This window comes from Eubalaena glacialis, chromosome 9, assembly GCF_028564815.1.
Source record: "Eubalaena glacialis isolate mEubGla1 chromosome 9, mEubGla1.1.hap2.+ XY, whole genome shotgun sequence".
Classification (NCBI taxonomy): domain Eukaryota; kingdom Metazoa; phylum Chordata; class Mammalia; order Artiodactyla; family Balaenidae; genus Eubalaena; species Eubalaena glacialis.
Genome location: NC_083724.1, coordinates 51,160,823 through 51,178,437, shown reverse-complemented (window position 1 = coordinate 51,178,437; position 17,615 = coordinate 51,160,823). Strand labels below are relative to the sequence as shown.

Here is a 17,615-nt window from a genome sequence, read left to right as displayed (position 1 = left end):
GTTTTCTAAAATCCTCACTTAATTTTTTAAAGCCAACCTGAAATCAATGGCTCTGAATCATCATATAAGAATTTAGTTACATACAACTCAACTTGATCATGTATAAATAAGGACTTATTGTAAGCAACTTCTTGGCGGATGCAAAGAGTCAAGCTTGGGTTATAAAAGCCAAAGCTCAAATACTCAAGAGTGCTATTTGGTATAATCTTAAAGGTTGGGGCAATTTTTTATGGATTTGTGTTTATGAAAAAGAATCTTCACAGCTATAAATGTGGCCAATAACAACAACATAAAATAAAATTACTGCATAACAACTCTTAATTAGCAGCTTTGAAAAACGTTTAGTGGCCTGAAAAAATAAGTAAAGCTATTGGATAAAACTATCTATGGATTTTAATTACCCTCGGCTATCATCGTTTCTGTATAGGGAAATAGACAAAAAAATTAAGAATAAAGGACTTAGAAATACTTTAAAGTGTTTAAATATAAAATGCAGAGAACTGCACAAAATGTAACTCCATAAATTTTCTCAAAATGAGTCTCACTCATGTAACTGGCACCCACAGCAAGAAACAGATGGTTATCAGCTCCCCTGGAGCTCTCCCTTTCCAGCCATTAACCATCCAAAGGAAAAGAGGATATCTGACTTCTAGCACCAACCTACCCAGACCCAGAGAATACATTTTTGACAGTACATTTCAGGTGTCAGGGACTGACCAGAGGAATAGATTTGTTAAGCTGACAGAATTTCTCAAGACTCAATCAGACTTTTTTATATTTCACAATATAGTAGAATCTTAAAAATTAAATACCTTTAAGCTTGTGCATAAAATAAAATGTACAAACTAGCACACAAGAAGCTTTCAGTTTAACATCACCTGCAATTTAAGAATATGTACTGTAAAATGTTTTAAAGTGCATGAAACAACATACTTTAAATGTTTATTTTAAAAGACAGGTCCTTTTTTTTCTCCAGGATTTTAAGTTTACTTTCAAGAGGAGTTTGTAAAAGAAGTCCTTGGGACTATTAATCACGGGTGCTTTATTTATTTTATTTTTTAACATTTTTATTGGAGTATAATTGCTTTACAATGCTGTGTTGGTTTCTGCTGTATAACAAAGTGAATCAGCTATATGTATACATATATCCCCATATCCCCTCCCTCTTGCATCTCCCTCCCACCCTCCCTATCTCACCCCTCTAGGTGGTCACAAAGCACCGAACAGATCTCCCTGTCACAGGTGCTTTAATTATTCAAAAAGTGTACATGTAAACACACATACACATTGGCAATGCATCACACTGTGGGTTGAAGTAAGTAATGACCAAAATAAATATAGCCTTTGCAAGCAGAGCATAAAAACGGATACACATTTCCTTTGGTTTATTGCACAGGAGGATATAAAATACCCTCACCTTACTGATAAAATGAGAACCCTAATACAGAGGCTGTCTTACTGCAAAGCGACACTGCTCTGGTTCTTAACCTGGAAAAAAAATCTATTATGATCATTTTATGTATACGAACACTTTCAACACATAAGAATTCTTCCGAGGGAAGGGTAAACTATTAGGAAAAATCATTTTACAAAGGCGAGTCAGTTTTTTTAAGCTCTAAATATATCTTATAAATTACCAAAAACAGATTAGGATTTTATTAGGCTGTTTCTTTGGTAGTTGCGGATTCTACGTTCTACCAGGTGATGCCTAATACAGCTCATGAGTCAAGATGAGTCGGCGACAGAGTGTAACCCTTGCCACGCGCTCCGGGCCGCCCCCGCTTCTTTCTTTCTGGAGGCGGGATACTTCCAAGGTAACCTTGGGCTCCTGCTCGCTCCTACTCTGGTGCCGGGAAAGCACTCCCACCCCCCGCCACGCCCCAACTTCCAGGCGGAGGGCCCGCAGCACAATGTCAGCGCCCGGAAGCCCCACGCGAACGGTAACTTCGCTCTGCGTTGTCCTTCCCCGAAGCCCTGAGCCTTAGACTTTTCCCACCAAGTCACCCACAGCTCCTCTTCCTGCCATCCTCCCTCCCCGGGGGAAAAAGTTTAAAGCCAGGCTCCCTTCGTATTAAAGGTTGCCAGAGTCGCTCTCTGGGCTGGACCTGAAGGGGCCGAGGGTCCACAGCGCTTCGGCGGCGCTCCTGTCCCGCCCCAGCTTGGCGGGTGGGGACAGTCTCAGACCGTCGGCTGCCTGTACCTCCGCGCCCAGACCGCCGTTCCCTCCTAGCCCGAGGGACCAATTTTAAATATTGGGACAGGGCACCTTTCCTGGAGACCCGGGAGCGAGCGCGGGTTCGGCCGGACCCCAAAGGGTGGCGGCGCTGCGCGGCGTGAGCGAAGGGCGCGCGTGGGTGTGCCCGGGTGGGAGTGGGGCGCGCCCGGTCGGCCGGAGGCGGACCCGCCGGCTGGCAGGTGGGTGCGGCCGGCGGGAGTCGGGGCGGCGGCGGCGGCGGCAGCAGCAGCAGCAGCAAGTGGTTGGGCCGTGCGCATTTCCTTCCCTCCCCCTGGGCCTCGGAGCCCGCCCGCTCGCCCAGTGCGCGGCGCCCGCGGCCCCGCTCCGCGTCCTCTTCCCGCCGCCACCGGCCGCTCCTTCCCCGCCCGTCCATGTCCCTGCCCGTGGTGCTCCCGGGCTCCTGCTGCCCTGTGGCTGGGCTCTCGGGCGGACCGCAGGCCGGGGGCCCGGGCGCCGCGGCCGCCGCCGCCCAGGAGCCGCCGCTGCCCCCGCTACGGCCGCGCTGGTCCCGGGCCGCGCTGCAGCCCCCGGCGCGGCCTCGCTGCGCGGCCACCGCCGCCGCCGCCGGGGTGCTGGCCCCGCCGCCCGCGCTCTCCTACCGCCGGGCCGCCGCCGCCGCCGCCGCGGCCCCGGGCTCGGCGCTGCTGCCCGCACGCCCGCTGTTGTCGCTCGGTCTGCTGCAGCTGATCCTGGGCTGCTGCATGGTGGCACTCAGCTTCGGGGCGCTGTCGCTGAGCAGCTCCCCGCAGGTGAAGAACTCGTGCCCGTTCTGGGCCGGCTCCTCGGTGAGTGCCGCGCGTGCCCCGCTCGCCTCAGCAGGGCCCACCCGGGGAGCAGGGGGCTCAGGCCGGTTGCCTCCACTGCCCCGTGATTGATCGCCCCAGGGCTGCCCTTCGGGAGCACAGCCCCTCAGGCCAGTTGAAGTTTTTGGAGGCGTTGAGGCTGGGGGAAAAAAGGGGTAAAGAGAGAGAGGAATTCTGGGGTGAATTGGGTTGCACCTGGACAGTGTCTATTCCTTGTAGGCTAAAGGGTTTTGTTGTTCCTGTCAAACTAATAGAATAAACCCAATTTCCGGCTCTTTGGGAGATTGGAAGGATGGGGGTGGGTGACAAAAAAGCGGGAAGAAAATGAGTCAACTTCTTTCAGCTATTCAGTATTTACTTCGCTGGCAACGTCCGCACGGGGAGGGCAAGGATCTTGATCTGTTTTGTTCACTGATGTATCAACAGTGCCTGGCAAATAGTAGGAGTATTTGTGGGATGGATGAAGTGACAGGTTGGCGCACGTCCTTTGTTTTTATTCCGCACTAAGGCACAAGTAAATGTTAAGTGTCTGGTGTAGGGTAGCTTCACTGTATCTGGGGGCGAGTTCAGGAGGTAATAACAGGGTGTGTGAACGCACCCACGTACTTGATCACTAAAGGAGGGCCCTAAGCCCGCACTAGGTTCCTGGAGCCACGCAGACTGATGGGCAGAATTTAATTCTCCAGAACCCGAACCCATCGTGGATGAGCTTGCCGAAGTCCCAACTAGCCGGAGATGTCTGCCCCGCTCCGGGACAGGCCCTGCCGGCCCTGCCGCCTCCGACAGGGAAGGCTGTTCTGGGGCAAAAGGCTGCTGCCCTCGAGCGTTTTTGGAAACTGGTGGCTACTCATCCCTGCCTCCTAACGATTTCACAGCTTCCAAGGCATCCTGCGTCTTGAGGTTTGCTGAGGATTGAGAGACCTGGAAATAGGTTTTCGTGGAATGATTGTGGAAGATGAATATTTAAAGTAAACGGCCTTTCTCTAAACTAAATCTAAAAGCCTGGCAATGCCTATAGTTTTTACTAAGATCTGTAATGAATGTATATTTTGAATGGCTGAAAATTGTCCTTGCAGGTCCACACAAACCCAGATTCAAGACCAAATTTTAAGAATATAGGGAGAACTAATTGAACCCAAAGTAATTGTTTGAATAAGAACTGTAAGACCATTAGGTACCTAGAGCCTGGCCTGACATTTTATACTTAAACTGATGCCAGTTTGTTCTTCCTTTTGAAATACTTTGATGCTGGATGATCTTACTGTGGTGGGTGGAATTCACAATCTGTGCATCGTGTAAAAGGAATCCCACCCTCCTGGCCCTACCCTTGGGCTCTCCCACTGGCCTCTGGGAGTCCTTTAAAACTTCAGAAAGAGGAGTGTTCCCAACAGGGTAGGGATTAGATCCGTTGTGCTCCTTAGTCCACTTGTCAGACTAAATTCAGCCAAATGGTGGCTGCATTTTATTTCTCTAAATACCATGGGCCAGAAGTGACTCTTGCATACATTTTTAGGGATTTGCTCTTTGTAAAATCATAATCTCTTGTCTTCTCAAAGATAGCTAGTTTAGGATTATTGAAAACTATTTTTTTCCCTCCTAAAATTAAACCCCTAAATCAGTGTACTATTGTGAATTATTTCAGAGGTAAATACACTTTAGATGTCAGTCAAGCCATAGTTAGATTTGATGAACTATTAAAAAAAAAAAAAAAAAAAGAGGACTCAGCCAGAAGATAAAGGCTGCTAGCTTGGGCCTGCTGGCTGGGTACATCCTTGTCTCCGGGACCCAGTAAACCAGAGCAGGGAAAGAATGAGTGATTTGGAACTAAGTCTCTTCCACAGGGTCCTTTTCCCACACTGTGCCCCCAACTCTATACGCAAACTTGCAACTGTTTGTTATTCTTATTTGTTGTGGCCTGTTTCTGAGGTTGTCCTCAGAATTTGCAAAGTGACAACAGAACCAACAGATAGTACATGTCCAGAACAACTGAATAGGATTTGAGAATGGCATTAAGCCCCATGACTGTCCTGGTGTTGCAGGAAAAAAGTCTCAGCAGTAGCATACCTTTTGAATTTATGTGTGTGAGAGAGATGGGTTTTTTTTAAACTCTGCTTTATGGAAAATTTTAAATTTATTCAAACACTGTACAATGAATCTTCATATACCCCTCACCCAGCTCTAACCGTTGTTTTATCTCCTGTACCTCTTTCTGGCTCTGCTGCCAGCTCTATGTGTTCTTTTTTTTTGGCTGCACCGGGCAGCTTGTGGGATCTTAGTTCCCCGGGCTCTCGGCAGTGAAAGCGCCGAGTCCTAACCACTGCACCACCAGGGAATTCCCTCTATGTGTTCTGATAACTCAAGAAGGATGGGTGTTCTAAGCAGGGTAGAAATTAGCTTCAGCATGCACTCTAGTCCATTTGTCAGATTCACTTCCCACGTTATTTTGAAACAAATCTCAGACATCACATCATTACACCTGTAAATATTTCAATACATGTATGTTTTTAAAAAGAAAATATAAGTGGACTAGAGAGACAGCAGAGAAGTGACCAGGAAGTCTTAAGAACTCCACTCTACCTTTAAAATTTTATTGTGAAAATTTTAAATCTCAACAAATATAGAAAGAACCCCCATTGACCCGTCATCCAGCTTCAATAGTTATCAACATTTACATGGTCACTGTATACTCACACCCACTCCCCCTTGGTAACACCCACTGGATTATTTTAAGGCAAATCTCCAGTATTGTAGTTTCAGCATTAAATATTTCAGAATGTATTTCTAAAAGAAAGGGGCTTAATAGTTAAAAGGAAGGGGCTTGATAGCACGTTGTAACTAATTTAAAGACAGCTAAACTAAAGTTTTTATGAGAAAAGCTTAAAAATTATGACTTGAGGACTGCAGAATTTTTTTTGACAGCTTTATTGAGATATAATTCACATTCCATTTAAATCTACTTATATCACCCATTTAAAGTGTGCAGTTCAATGATTTTTATTAAATTCACAGTTTTGCAACCATCTCTACAATCAATTTTAGAAAATTTTCATCACCCCCCAAAAGAAACCCTGTACCCATTAACAGTCATACCCCATTTCTTGATCAATTTACTTTCTGTCTCTATGGATTTGTTATTCTGGCCATTTCATGTAAATGGGATCATACAACAAATGGTCCTTTGTGACTGGCTTCTTTCACTTGGCATAACATTTTCAAGGTACATCCATGTTGTGACATGTATCACTACTTCATTCCTGTTTATGACCAAATGAGATCCCATTGTGTTGCTGTACCATGTTTTATTTATCGCTCAGAAGTTTGACTGGCATATGAAAGTAGGTAGTTGAGTGGCAGTGCCAGCTTAAGTCTAAGGTTACTTCAAACCCACGTAGGAACACAGTAGAAGGATATCCTCATATTTCAAGCTTTGAATGACCATTATATGCCTGAGCCTGCTGTATCAACTAAGTCAGCAAATCTTTTGGCTGCAGTAAAAATTTTGCTCATAAGGGACAAATATATTCATTTGAAAGGACTATTTTGTTAAACACACTATAGTTCAAGAATAGTTTTCCATATATACCGCTGTAAGTGTTATTCTCACCTTGAGCCCGAGATTTGGAGTCTTCCTTCACTTGTCTGAACCTTGAAGGTGTATTTTATCTATTGTAATATATGTTTGAGAATTAACAAGTCCTATAAAGACTCTTTTCCCATACTTTACATACTTACTGTCAACAACTTGAAGGGAGTGTTTTTAATGTGCTCATTGTTTTTGAGCACTCTGTGATCATTTATTTTCTTGCTGGTGTCCTTGGTTAATGACTCAATCTATTATTATTCCCAAAGTTCATGAAACTAAGCGAGTAGACACTTTAAAAACATGCTGAAATTTGACTCAGGTGAGGGCAGAGGGAGGATCTCCATGTCCGTGTTCAGGCCACGCTATCCTGGCTCCTGATTTGGAGGCATAGTTAGTTAATTTAGTTAGCTTCCACTGGGACTACGGGAGACCAGCCTACCACACTGTTTTAGATTAATGAAAGAGTAGAGAGAGTTGCATTGGTTCGTGTCTCCCTCAAAAAACAAAATTCCTGACTCTGATGACGTATATGATCCTTGGGAGATATTTCAGGCAAGTGGTAGAGAATTAGTTATTGTTTTTTGTTCTTCTCTGGGGGCCCTAATAGCCTTTATCATCTACATACATTCATGTCTCTCTGTTGAAGTCACTGACCTGAACTCATGATCCCCCCTCCCTTAAGTCTGTGATTCTTTGGCAAGATTCCAGTTCCTTATAAAGAGACAGACATTGGTGAACCTTAAGGTAAACCTATTAAAAAAAATTTACAATGACAGAATGTAAAAAAAAGAATGAATGGTCCGAGCGGAAACTAACACAAAAATTCTAAAGTCTCTACCAGTTAAACAACAGTAAATACATTTTTTTCTGTCATAATCATCAAATACTACTTTAATATTGAAGGAGTATTTTTAAGTATAACTTTTGCGATGAATTTAGTTTTCTTTGGTCCTTTATTTTACACACAGCAGAGTCACATGATAAGTTCTTTTTTTTATTGGAGTATAATTGCTTTACAATATTGTGTTAGTTTATACTGTACAGCAAAGTGAATCAGCTATACGTATATATATGAATATACGTATATATATATGAATATATCCCCTCCTTTTTGGACTTCCTTCCCATTTAGGTCCCCACAGAGCACTGAGTAGATTTCCCTGTGCTATACAGTAGGTTCTCATTAGTTATCTATTTTATACGTAGTATCAATAGTGTATATGTGTCAATCCCAATCTCCCAATTCCTCCCACTCCACCCCCTTTCCCCCTTGGTATCCATATGTTTGTTCTTCTCTGCGTCTGTGTCTCTATTTCTGCTTTGTAAATAAGATTGTCTATACCAATTTCTTCAGATTCCACATATATGCGTTAATATATGATATTTGTTTTTCTCTTTCTGACTTACTTCACTCTGTATGACAGTCTCTAGGTCCATCCATGATGATAAGTTCTTGAGCAAGTCATTGAGCCTCTCAACCTCAGTTACTCATCTGTAAAATGGGTGGGATGATTCTTGCCTCAGAATTGATTTTGTGAGAGTGTAATTAGAGAACATTTAGGAAAATGCTTCGTTGCTGAGCCCTAGCCCCAGGCTTGGCACATACTAGAACTTCTGTCAATGTTTTTTAAACATCCAGGCAATATTTAATTAAGGTAAGGTGAACAGGCTAGTTTTTTTGTTTGTTTGTTTGTTTGTTTTTGTTTTTTGGTGGGACATTGTGGTAACCAACAAGCATACATGAGAAATACCCAGTTGTCCACTTTGTCAGATCTTTTACTGAGTTACCCTGGGCAGATACAGAATGATACATGCACACATACATTTAAAAAATATATCCAGTGTAAAAGCTATAGGGCAAGATAGGTTATTAAGAATTGTGAATATTGGGGCTTCCCTGGTGGCGCAGTGGTTGAGAAACTGCCTGCCAATGCAGGGCACACGGGTTCGAGCCCTGGTCTGGGAAGATCCCACATGCCGCGGAGCAACTAAGCCCGTGAGCCACAACTACTGAGCCTGTGCTCCGCAACAAGAGAGGCCGCGATGAGGCCCGCGCACCGCGATGAAGAGTGGCCCCCGCTCGCCGCAACTAGAGAAAGCCCTTGCACAGAAACGAAGACCCAACACAGCCATAAATAAATTAATTAATTAATTAAATTTATTTTTTAAAAAAAGTGTGAATATTGTAAATATGGGACACCTATAACATGGCTCTTTTTAACTCTATGTTTAGATACGGCAACTTTTGACAAACAATTCAGAACATTTTTGCCCTAAGGTATGTTAATGGATTAACACAGAAAAATAAGGTAGTAGAATTATATGCTTTTGACTTTAATGATTTGATTTTTAAGCTGGAAAGTTAAGGCACATTCACCACATATGGTGGGTAACAGTGATTCTTGCCTGGAGTATCTTAGAATCCTTCTTTGCAATATCAGAAAAAAAGAAAGGCCTCTGCTTTTCCCCCTAAGCTACAAAGAATGGGTCACAAGTGAGTGAAACCAAAATTGTAATAAATCTCATTATAGTGATATAGAGATAATTTGGTGTTAGAAAATAGGTTCTCGCCTGTTTATTCCGAGCAAGTTGCATCTTGCACTGGGTGGAAAGAATGCTGATGGAGTTGCTTTTTGCTGTTGATGTACTCTTTTAAGAAGCACAGGAGTGAAAAATATGTTTAGGCTTACATAGTCATCTTTGAGCAAGTTCATCTCCTGTTTTTGACCTTCATTCATTCATTGATTCATCATCCATTCAGTTGTTCATTGACTCTTGCCATAACTAGTTGAGTGCCTCTAGGAGCCTTTAGTAGTACTTGAGTGAATATTCAGAGATCCAAGCCCTCATGAGATTGCAAGTGAGTGTAGAACACAATTGAGCAAGTAATAGCATTATGGGGTAATGGAAGGCCAGCGTTAAGGGATCTTGAGTCCCTTCTGATGGAGCTCCAGCTGCTGCTGCCACTGATAGAAGCGGAGGCATTGAATACTCTGCCTCTTCCTCTTTCACTTCTCCATCCTCTCTCCCCAGTCATGAATTGCACACCCCTCCCCGAAATGTGAACCTCCGTTCCCTTCAGTCTTGAGCTCTTAAAGGATTCATCCCCAACTGCAGCACTTTTATTGCACATTCCAGAGGCTTCCTACTTCCTCTGCTTCCCCTTCTCTATCTCACCACTCACGGGGTTCCCCAAGTGTGTTGGCTTACTTAATCTTGAAGAATGGGAGAAATTGAGTAGAAGTTGGTGTGTGCCTTTGTTGCAGGGTTCAGGACTGAGGTGGATGTAACTACAACTCCCACCTACAAATAGAATGTAGTTTCTTGAAGCATCCCTATAAAGAAGGTGGTTTACAAAAATCCTGTTGAAATTTAACATTTGTGTGTGCTGAGTCTACAAAACAATTCAAATGGAAATGATATCTTTAAGTATTTTGTCTTCCAACCCATGAATGTGGTATATGTCTTGATTTATTTGGGTCTTTATTTAATATTGCTCAATAAGCTCTATATTTCTTCCTACTGAGGTCTTAAGTTTCTTTGTCATGTATATTTTGAGATTGTTGATATTTCTTTTTTTTTATCTTATTTTTTATTTATTTATTTTTGGCTATGTTGGGTCTTCGTTGCTGTGCACAGGCTTTCTCTAGTTGCAGCGAGCAGAGGCTACTCTTCTTTGTGGTGCGTGGGCTTTGCATTGTGGTGGCTTCTCTTGTTGCGGAGCATGGGCTCTAGGCACGTGGGCTTCAGTAGCTGTGGCACGCGGGCTCAGTAGTTGCGGCTCACGGGCTCTAGAGCGCAGGCTCAGTAGTTGTGGCGCACAGGCTTAGTTGCTCTGCGGCATGTGGGATCTTCCCGGACCAGGGATCGAACCCGTGTCCCCCGCATTGGCAGGCGGATTCTTAACCAGTGCGCCACCAGGGAAGCCCCTGTTGATATTTCTTATATGTCAAATACATTTTGTACATTTTTAACAATTTTTTAAAAATTAATTTATTTGGCTACATTGGGTCTTCATTGCTGTGCGCGGGCTTTCTCTAGTTGCGGTGAGCGGGGGCTACTCTTCGTTGCGGTGTGGACTTCTCATTGCGGTGTTCTCTTGTTGTGGAGCATGGGCTCTAGGCACGCGGGCTTCAGTAGTTGTGGCTCACGGGCTCTAGAGTGCAGGCTCAGTAGTTGTGGCTCATGGGCTTAGTTGCTCCGCAGCATGTGGGATCTTCCCGGACCAGGGCTCTAACCCTTGTCTCCTGCTTTGGCAGGCGGATTCTTAACCACTGCGCCACCAGGGAAGTCCCAATAATTATGTTTTAAATTTAGTTTGCTCATATATGCAAAGTCCTCTCTAAAAAGAAAGGGAGGGGGGCTTCCCTGGTGGCGCAGTGGTTGAGAATCTGCCTGCCAATGCAGGGGACACAGGTTCGAGCCCTGGTCTGGGAAGATCCCACATGCCGCGGAGCAACTAGGCCCGTGGGCCACAATTACTGAGCCTGCGCGTCTGGAGCCTGTGCTCCGCAACAAGAGAGGCCGCGATAGTGAGAGGCCCGCGCACCGCGATGAAGAGTGGCCCCCACTTGCCGCAACTAGAGAAAGCCCTCGCACAGAAACGAAGCCCCAACACAGCCAAAAATAAATAAATAAATAAATTTTTAAAAAAAAAATAAAAAAAATAAATAAATAAATAAAAAGAAAGGGAGGGAGGGAGGGAGGGAAGGAAGGGAGGAAGAGAGGGAGGGAGGGAGGAAGAAAACTATCTAGCTTAGGGGACTCCTCTGGCGGTCCAGTGGTTAAGACTTCTCCTTCCAATGCAGGGGGTGTGGGTTCGATCCCTGGTCAGGGAGCTAAGATCCCACATGCCTCGGGGCCAAAAAACCAAAACATAAAGCAGAAGCAATATGGTAACAAATTCAATAAAGACTTTAAAAATGTTCCACATCAAAAAAATCTTTAAAGAAAAAAAAGACTCTATGCTCCCAATGCAGAGGGCCCTGCTTTGACCCCTGCTCAGGGAACGAGATCCTGCATGCCACAACTAAAGATTCTGCATGCCACAACTAAAGATAATGCATTCCAGAACTAAAGATTCCGCATGCTGCAACTAAAGATCCCGCATGTGGCAACGAAGATCCTGCATGACGCAACTAAGACCCGGCGCAGCCAAAGATAAATAAATAAATTAAAAAAAAAAAAAAAAATCTTGAATTTAAAAAGAAAGAAAGAAAGCTTAGTTCCTTTGTCCCAGAGACCCTTCATTTGAAATGATAATTGTATCTGTCATAATCTATTAAAAACATTTTATTTATTTATGTACTTATTATACACATGCCCCTTTCAACTTAGCAATGCTACTCCTGGGACTTTATTCAGCAGAAATAAAAAGCACTTGTTTGTAAGGATATATGGCCATGATGTTTACTGCAACATTGTTTGGGGGCAAAAAACTGGAAGAAGAGTGAATACCCATGAATATGGAAATGATTGAATACATTAGGTAGTGGTTGTACAAAGGAATATTATGTAACCATTAAATGGAAATGAATGAGAGCTAGTCCAGTAAACATGAAGTGATTTCCAGTGAAGTATTTGTTGAGAGAGAAAAAGAAGAGGAGGAAGAGTATCTTTTATGATTCGTTTTTGTTTTTTTTTGTAAAAATCATACGCCTGTGCGTGTGTGTGTATAATTCAAAGCCAAGTAAGGAACCTGGACCCCAAGATCTCGTGGATTCCAAGTTCCAATTTGTAAGTAGACGTCACCCATACCCTCTAGACAAGCCCCACCAAGTGTGTTTCCAGGAAGAAATCGTTTAGAGGAAGGAAATATCCTACTGAATTTAAGATGATGAAAGGATATAGTGCCCAGTGAGCAGGCAGCTGATAGTATGTTTAAACATGGACGTGATACAAAGAAATTGTCTCCTGTCTGCCCATATATGTTTTTTGGTCCTTGATATAAATGGGTAGACTTGTCCTCTACTGGTTTGTTGTGAAATGATTACCCTCAGTCAATAAATGGAGAATGGAGAGTATCGCAGGTAGGCCTGTGAGCTTTGGGTTTCAAGTAACACTGTAACCCTTACTGATTTGTAGTTAAATAAATAGTTATTGTGAAATGGTGCATTTGAGTGATTTTGGTGAAAAGTGCACTTGAAAGAAAATCCTCATAACTGCTTTCAGCAGATGCACTTTATTACGTACACAAAGGTCATCAGAGTGACCCTGGGCTGAATAATTACTTTGCTTATCCTTTCCTAACTGCTTAGTGAACTGTGTTATTCAAAAGGCTGATGTTGTCTTCCAGATTACGTTTTGGCAAAATGCTGGTTCTTCTTTACCAAGGATTTTAGGTTATTGTTTATTGACGTGTCATTTTGCAACATGAGATATTTCTCACTGTAGTCTCTCCCCCTTTGAGTAATAAAAGTTCAGGAACATTTACTAATTGCCAATCATGTGACAAGCACTTTGCTAGGAGCTGGGGATTCAGAGAGACAGGACAGGCATTCACAGTCAGTGGGCAAGACAAAAATGCAATGAGTTTTTTTGGGGGAAAAAATTATATGTAGAGGGCTTACAGGAGTGTGGGGTGTTAAGATTAATAAGGCTTATCAGAGGTGATGACTGTGTGTTGGGGCCTTGCAGAATGCATAGGAGTTCTCAGGCAGCTAGGAGGGGAGTTGGGAAGAGAGGACTCTGTGACAAAGAGAAGCACAAAGTCCTGGAATGTCTAGAACCTGGCCAGTCTGAGGAAGGACAAATATGCCTGGAAGGAGGGTGGGTCAGGAGTACATGGAAACCAGGCTTGAGAAGTAGGCAGGGGAAGATCCTGGAAGGCCTTGTTTACCATTTTGAGGAATTGACTTGTCCCGTGAAGGATGGGTACCCACCAAATGAAGGGAGGGTTGCAGCCAGACATTCTTTTTATGAGGCTGACTCTGGTGACAGATTAGGTGCTACTGGGGGCAGGAAACCTGGATAGGAAATACTGATTCCTTAACTCAGAGGATAGGCTAGTTTCTGTTTGTATGTTCTTAACTGACCTTAAGAAAAAACATACGCAGTCAGTGAAAAAGTTTCAGGAACTTGGACAAGAAAGATAGTCTAAAACCCTATACCAGGGCTCATATAATTAACAGGAATATTAAATGTTTGAGTTAGAAGCCTTTGAAATTTCAGTATTTTAAAAAAATATATACTTCAGAGACTGGGGATTCGTTTATTGGAATTGGTCCCTTTTCTAGATTTATGATCCTGTTTATCCTTGTAGGTGATACTCTCTGGAATCATAGGATTAACAACTTGGAAACGGCCTATGATACTCCTGGTATGTACTGATCTTATAAATTTTTACCCTTTGTAAAATGTGCTGTTTATGAAGTCTGTTGAAATAAATTGAGGAAATGCTAAAGCTTCCTTGTTCATTAAAAAAAGAAGTTAACAATGGACAATATTAGAAGCCAGATGTTCTCATGACAGTAAAGTAAGATGATAATTTTGCTGCTTTTCTGATGCACTTTAAGCTTCTTATATACCCAATTCTATACATGTGTTTCAAGTTCCAGGATTAGATCTATTGTAAAGATATAACAAAAGCAAAGCAAAACAAAACTAAATGGCTGAGACTTCCCTGGTGGTCCAGTGGTTAAGAATCTACCTTCCGGGACTTCCCTTGTGGTGCAGTGGTTAAGAATCTGCCTGCCAGTGCAGGGGACACGCGTTTGAACCCTGGTCCGGGAAGATCCCACATGCCGTGGAGCAACTAAGCCCATGCGCCACTACTGAGTCTACTCTCTAGAGCCCGCAGGCCACAACTACTGAGCCCACGTGCCACAACTACTGAGCCCATGCGCTGCAACTACTGGAGCCCGCCCACCTAGAGCCCGTGCTCTGCAACAAGAGAAGCCACCACAGTGAGAAGCCTGTGCACTGCAACGAAGAGCAGCCCCTGCTCACTGCAACTAGAGAAAGCCCATGCGCAGCAACGAAGACCCAACGCAGCCAAAAATAAATAAATTAAAAAAAAAAAAAAAAAAGAATCCGCCTTCCAATGCAGGGGATTCGATCCCTGGTCAGGGAACTAAGATCCCACATGCTGTGGAGAAACTAAGCCCGTGCGCCACAACTACTGAGCCTGTACACTCTGGAGCCCGCATGCCACAACTAGAGAGATGCCTGTGCAGCGCAACGAAGAGCCTGCGTGCTGCAAGTAATAAGCCAAAGCAGCCAAATTAATTAATTAATTAATTAATTTTTAAAAATAGTCTTAAAAAAAAAACACTAAACGGCTTACTCTGGGCATTTTGAACATACACAAAAGTGATATAATGAACTCCCTGTACCAATCATCCAGCTTCAACAATTATCAATCCTTAGCCAATTTTGTTCAGTTAGACCCTTACCCATTCCCCACCCCTTCCACATTCTTTTTTCCTCCACATTCTTTTAAAGCAAATCTCAGCTTAAATCATGCATACATTATTTTTTATTGTTACAATACTTTGGTTGGGCAATCTCAGAATTTCCTTGCTTAGATTTCCTATATTCTCTCTTTATCACACCTATATTATATTTTCATTGTAATAGAGACATATATTGTTGACTTTATCCTTTTTTTAGTTATTCAGGTAAAATTCACATAGTATAAAATTAACCATTTTAAAGTGTACAATTCGATGGCATTTAGTAAATTCCCATCCTTTATTTTTATTTATGTCCTTTTGATTCAGGGAATACTATAAAAAAATAGGCAAATGCCAATGGAGAGGCCAGCTTACAAGGATGAGGTAGAGGATCTAGAAAATTCAGTTTGAAATATGCTTTAAAAAATTTATTTTTCTGTATAGCATCTCTTATTTTTCTCCTATCCATTTTGAAATAGGGTTAAATAATTTTCTGAATTCATTCCATTTATATACATAACGCAGCCAGGCTGTCCTTCAGACCACTGTTTGCTAGGTAATGGGTAACAAATATAAAACTAGTTAAATTCTTAAATACAAGGAGATGAAGCACATTTCAGGATACAGTCAGAATAATGGAGCCCAATACTGTGTTGACGATCTTGAAAAACTGAACTGAAGCGTTTTCAGACCCACAAGACAATGCAGGCAACATTTTACAGGTCCATCAATTATTGCATTTGGTGAAACTTTGTTAATATTTCCAGAAGGAGTAAATGATTGATACAGCATTTTAGTATATTAGACAGCAGGATAGAAGAAAATGAGGCTTTGGATGAGTCTTATGGCATGTGTTATGCATGCTTGGGGTTTGTTTTACAACAACTCTCTAGGTTTACAGTCACTGCAGAAAAATTTTTAATGGTTCAATGTTTATACTAATATTTGGTTATAGACGTCATCTTTGCACTGTCCTTTTCCATTGGGTCAATATTGAAATGCTCAGTAATACGAACCTCAGGTATTTAAAATCAGAAAACTAATCTAATGCTATTTGTACTTTTAAAATTTCAAATGGTGAAGAGAATATGAGTGCTTGTTCTAGATATATATTAAGAAAGTCCACCTTTTAAAACATTTCTTTCTTTAACATTGTTTTCTTTTGGAAAGGTGCCCTTGTAAATTTATTATGTGAGCTCAAGCAACTTTAAATGAAGATGACCTTAATAAAAATGTATTTCTCATCCTTGTTAAGTATATGTACTTTGTCACAAAGTTGTAACCAGTTTGTACATACCATGTTGACCTCTGCTTTTTCTGTTTAATATGAAATTAAGTTCACATCAGTAGCTATTATGTTTCCCTGTACAAGGAGTCCACATGCCTATCACTTAGAATTGCTATGCAGCATTTTGTCATATTTCTGTATTACCATCAGTCATAAGCCTGTTGGACATCTGAGCTTCGAAGTTTTGACTATTATGAATTATGTATTTAGAAGGTCATTTAGTGATCATTTTGAAATGTTAATTAACATCAGTTTATAAAGAAGATAAATTAATTGGCAGGAATTGTGCAAGGGAAAACTTTCTGAGTATATCAGTAGGTCATTTGAGCCTTAGTCAATATCATAGAGGAAAAAACAGTCCACAGGAATCTTAGTAGTATATCATTATAACCTCTGCCAAATGCTTTTGTTATTTAAAAAGCCAGATGAAAGAAACTGACGCACCAGTCAGACCCTCCTAGTTTGAGTCCTCGTTCATTTACGGAAGAGCTAATGTCACTCCGTGCAAGCCACTTAGCTTCTCTGAGTCTAGTTTTCTTTTCTGAACAGAGGATAATCTAGTGACCCTCAATGGATACTTTACCTTTTTTTTTTTTTTTTTTGTCCCCCACGCATCCCCCTTTCTGAGTTTAGGGAATCTGCCATCAGATGATTTGAGTGGGAGGCTGTGTTCATTAGAGAACCCAGAAGTGCCCGTGTGTTTTTGCAGACCCGGGCTGGGCTGGTCAGAGTCACAGCCCTATCGCCATTCACGTCCCACACTCTACCTACAGGGGTGCCTTGTGACTCTGACACAGCTGGGCTGTCCTTCACAAACCTAGGACCTTCTTTCCCTAGCTGTTTGCTTGGCTGCCTTCTCTTCTGGGTCTCAGCTCAGCAGTCATCTCAAGAGAGAGACCTTCCTTGAGCACCCTGATTGCAGTGACCCCTCCTCTGTGCCCCTCACCGGGTCCCAGCACTGAATACTGGCTTCTTCTTGGTCTGTAAGTAGCTGAGTGCGCCTCACCTGTCTCCCCCAGTAGATGGTCCGTCAGTTCTGTGAGGACAGGGGTCTCTCCCCAGGACCACTGCGCTCAGGACACACTTACTTTTGAACGGTGGCACTAATTTGGCAACCAATAAGAAACTCAGATCCTGGATTAGTTCTCAAAGTTTCTCTTCTACATTTGTCTTAAATTTTTCTCACTTGTTTTTGTTCTCTTCAACTTTGTATTTACCACCTTTTAACTTCAGGGTGGTTAGAGAGTATTTTGGTAGTGGAGTTTGGGAGGGGGCTGGTTGGTCTCTTCAGGGGCTTTCAAGAGGCAAGCTG

The 17,615-nt window shown here is 42.7% G+C and overlaps 1 protein-coding gene across 3 annotated transcripts in view; it reads left to right on the top strand.

Moving 5' to 3' along the window:
* The first annotated feature begins 1,860 nt into the window (after positions 1–1,860).
* Positions 1,861–17,615, top strand: part of ENTREP1 (endosomal transmembrane epsin interactor 1) — a 61,551-nt gene continuing 45,796 nt past the window's right edge. Inside the window, exons 1-2 of one of the 3 annotated variants that reach the window (XM_061201209.1) lie at positions 1,861–1,940; positions 13,884–13,940. In XM_061201209.1, coding sequence (XP_061057192.1) covers positions 1,911–1,940; positions 13,884–13,940 — 87 coding nt within the window. In that variant the 5' untranslated portion in view covers positions 1,861–1,910. Of the gene's footprint in view, positions 1,941–2,497; positions 3,022–13,883; positions 13,941–17,615 lie in introns of those variants that run through there. The other 2 variants (XM_061201208.1, XM_061201210.1) reach the window with 2 other exon arrangements.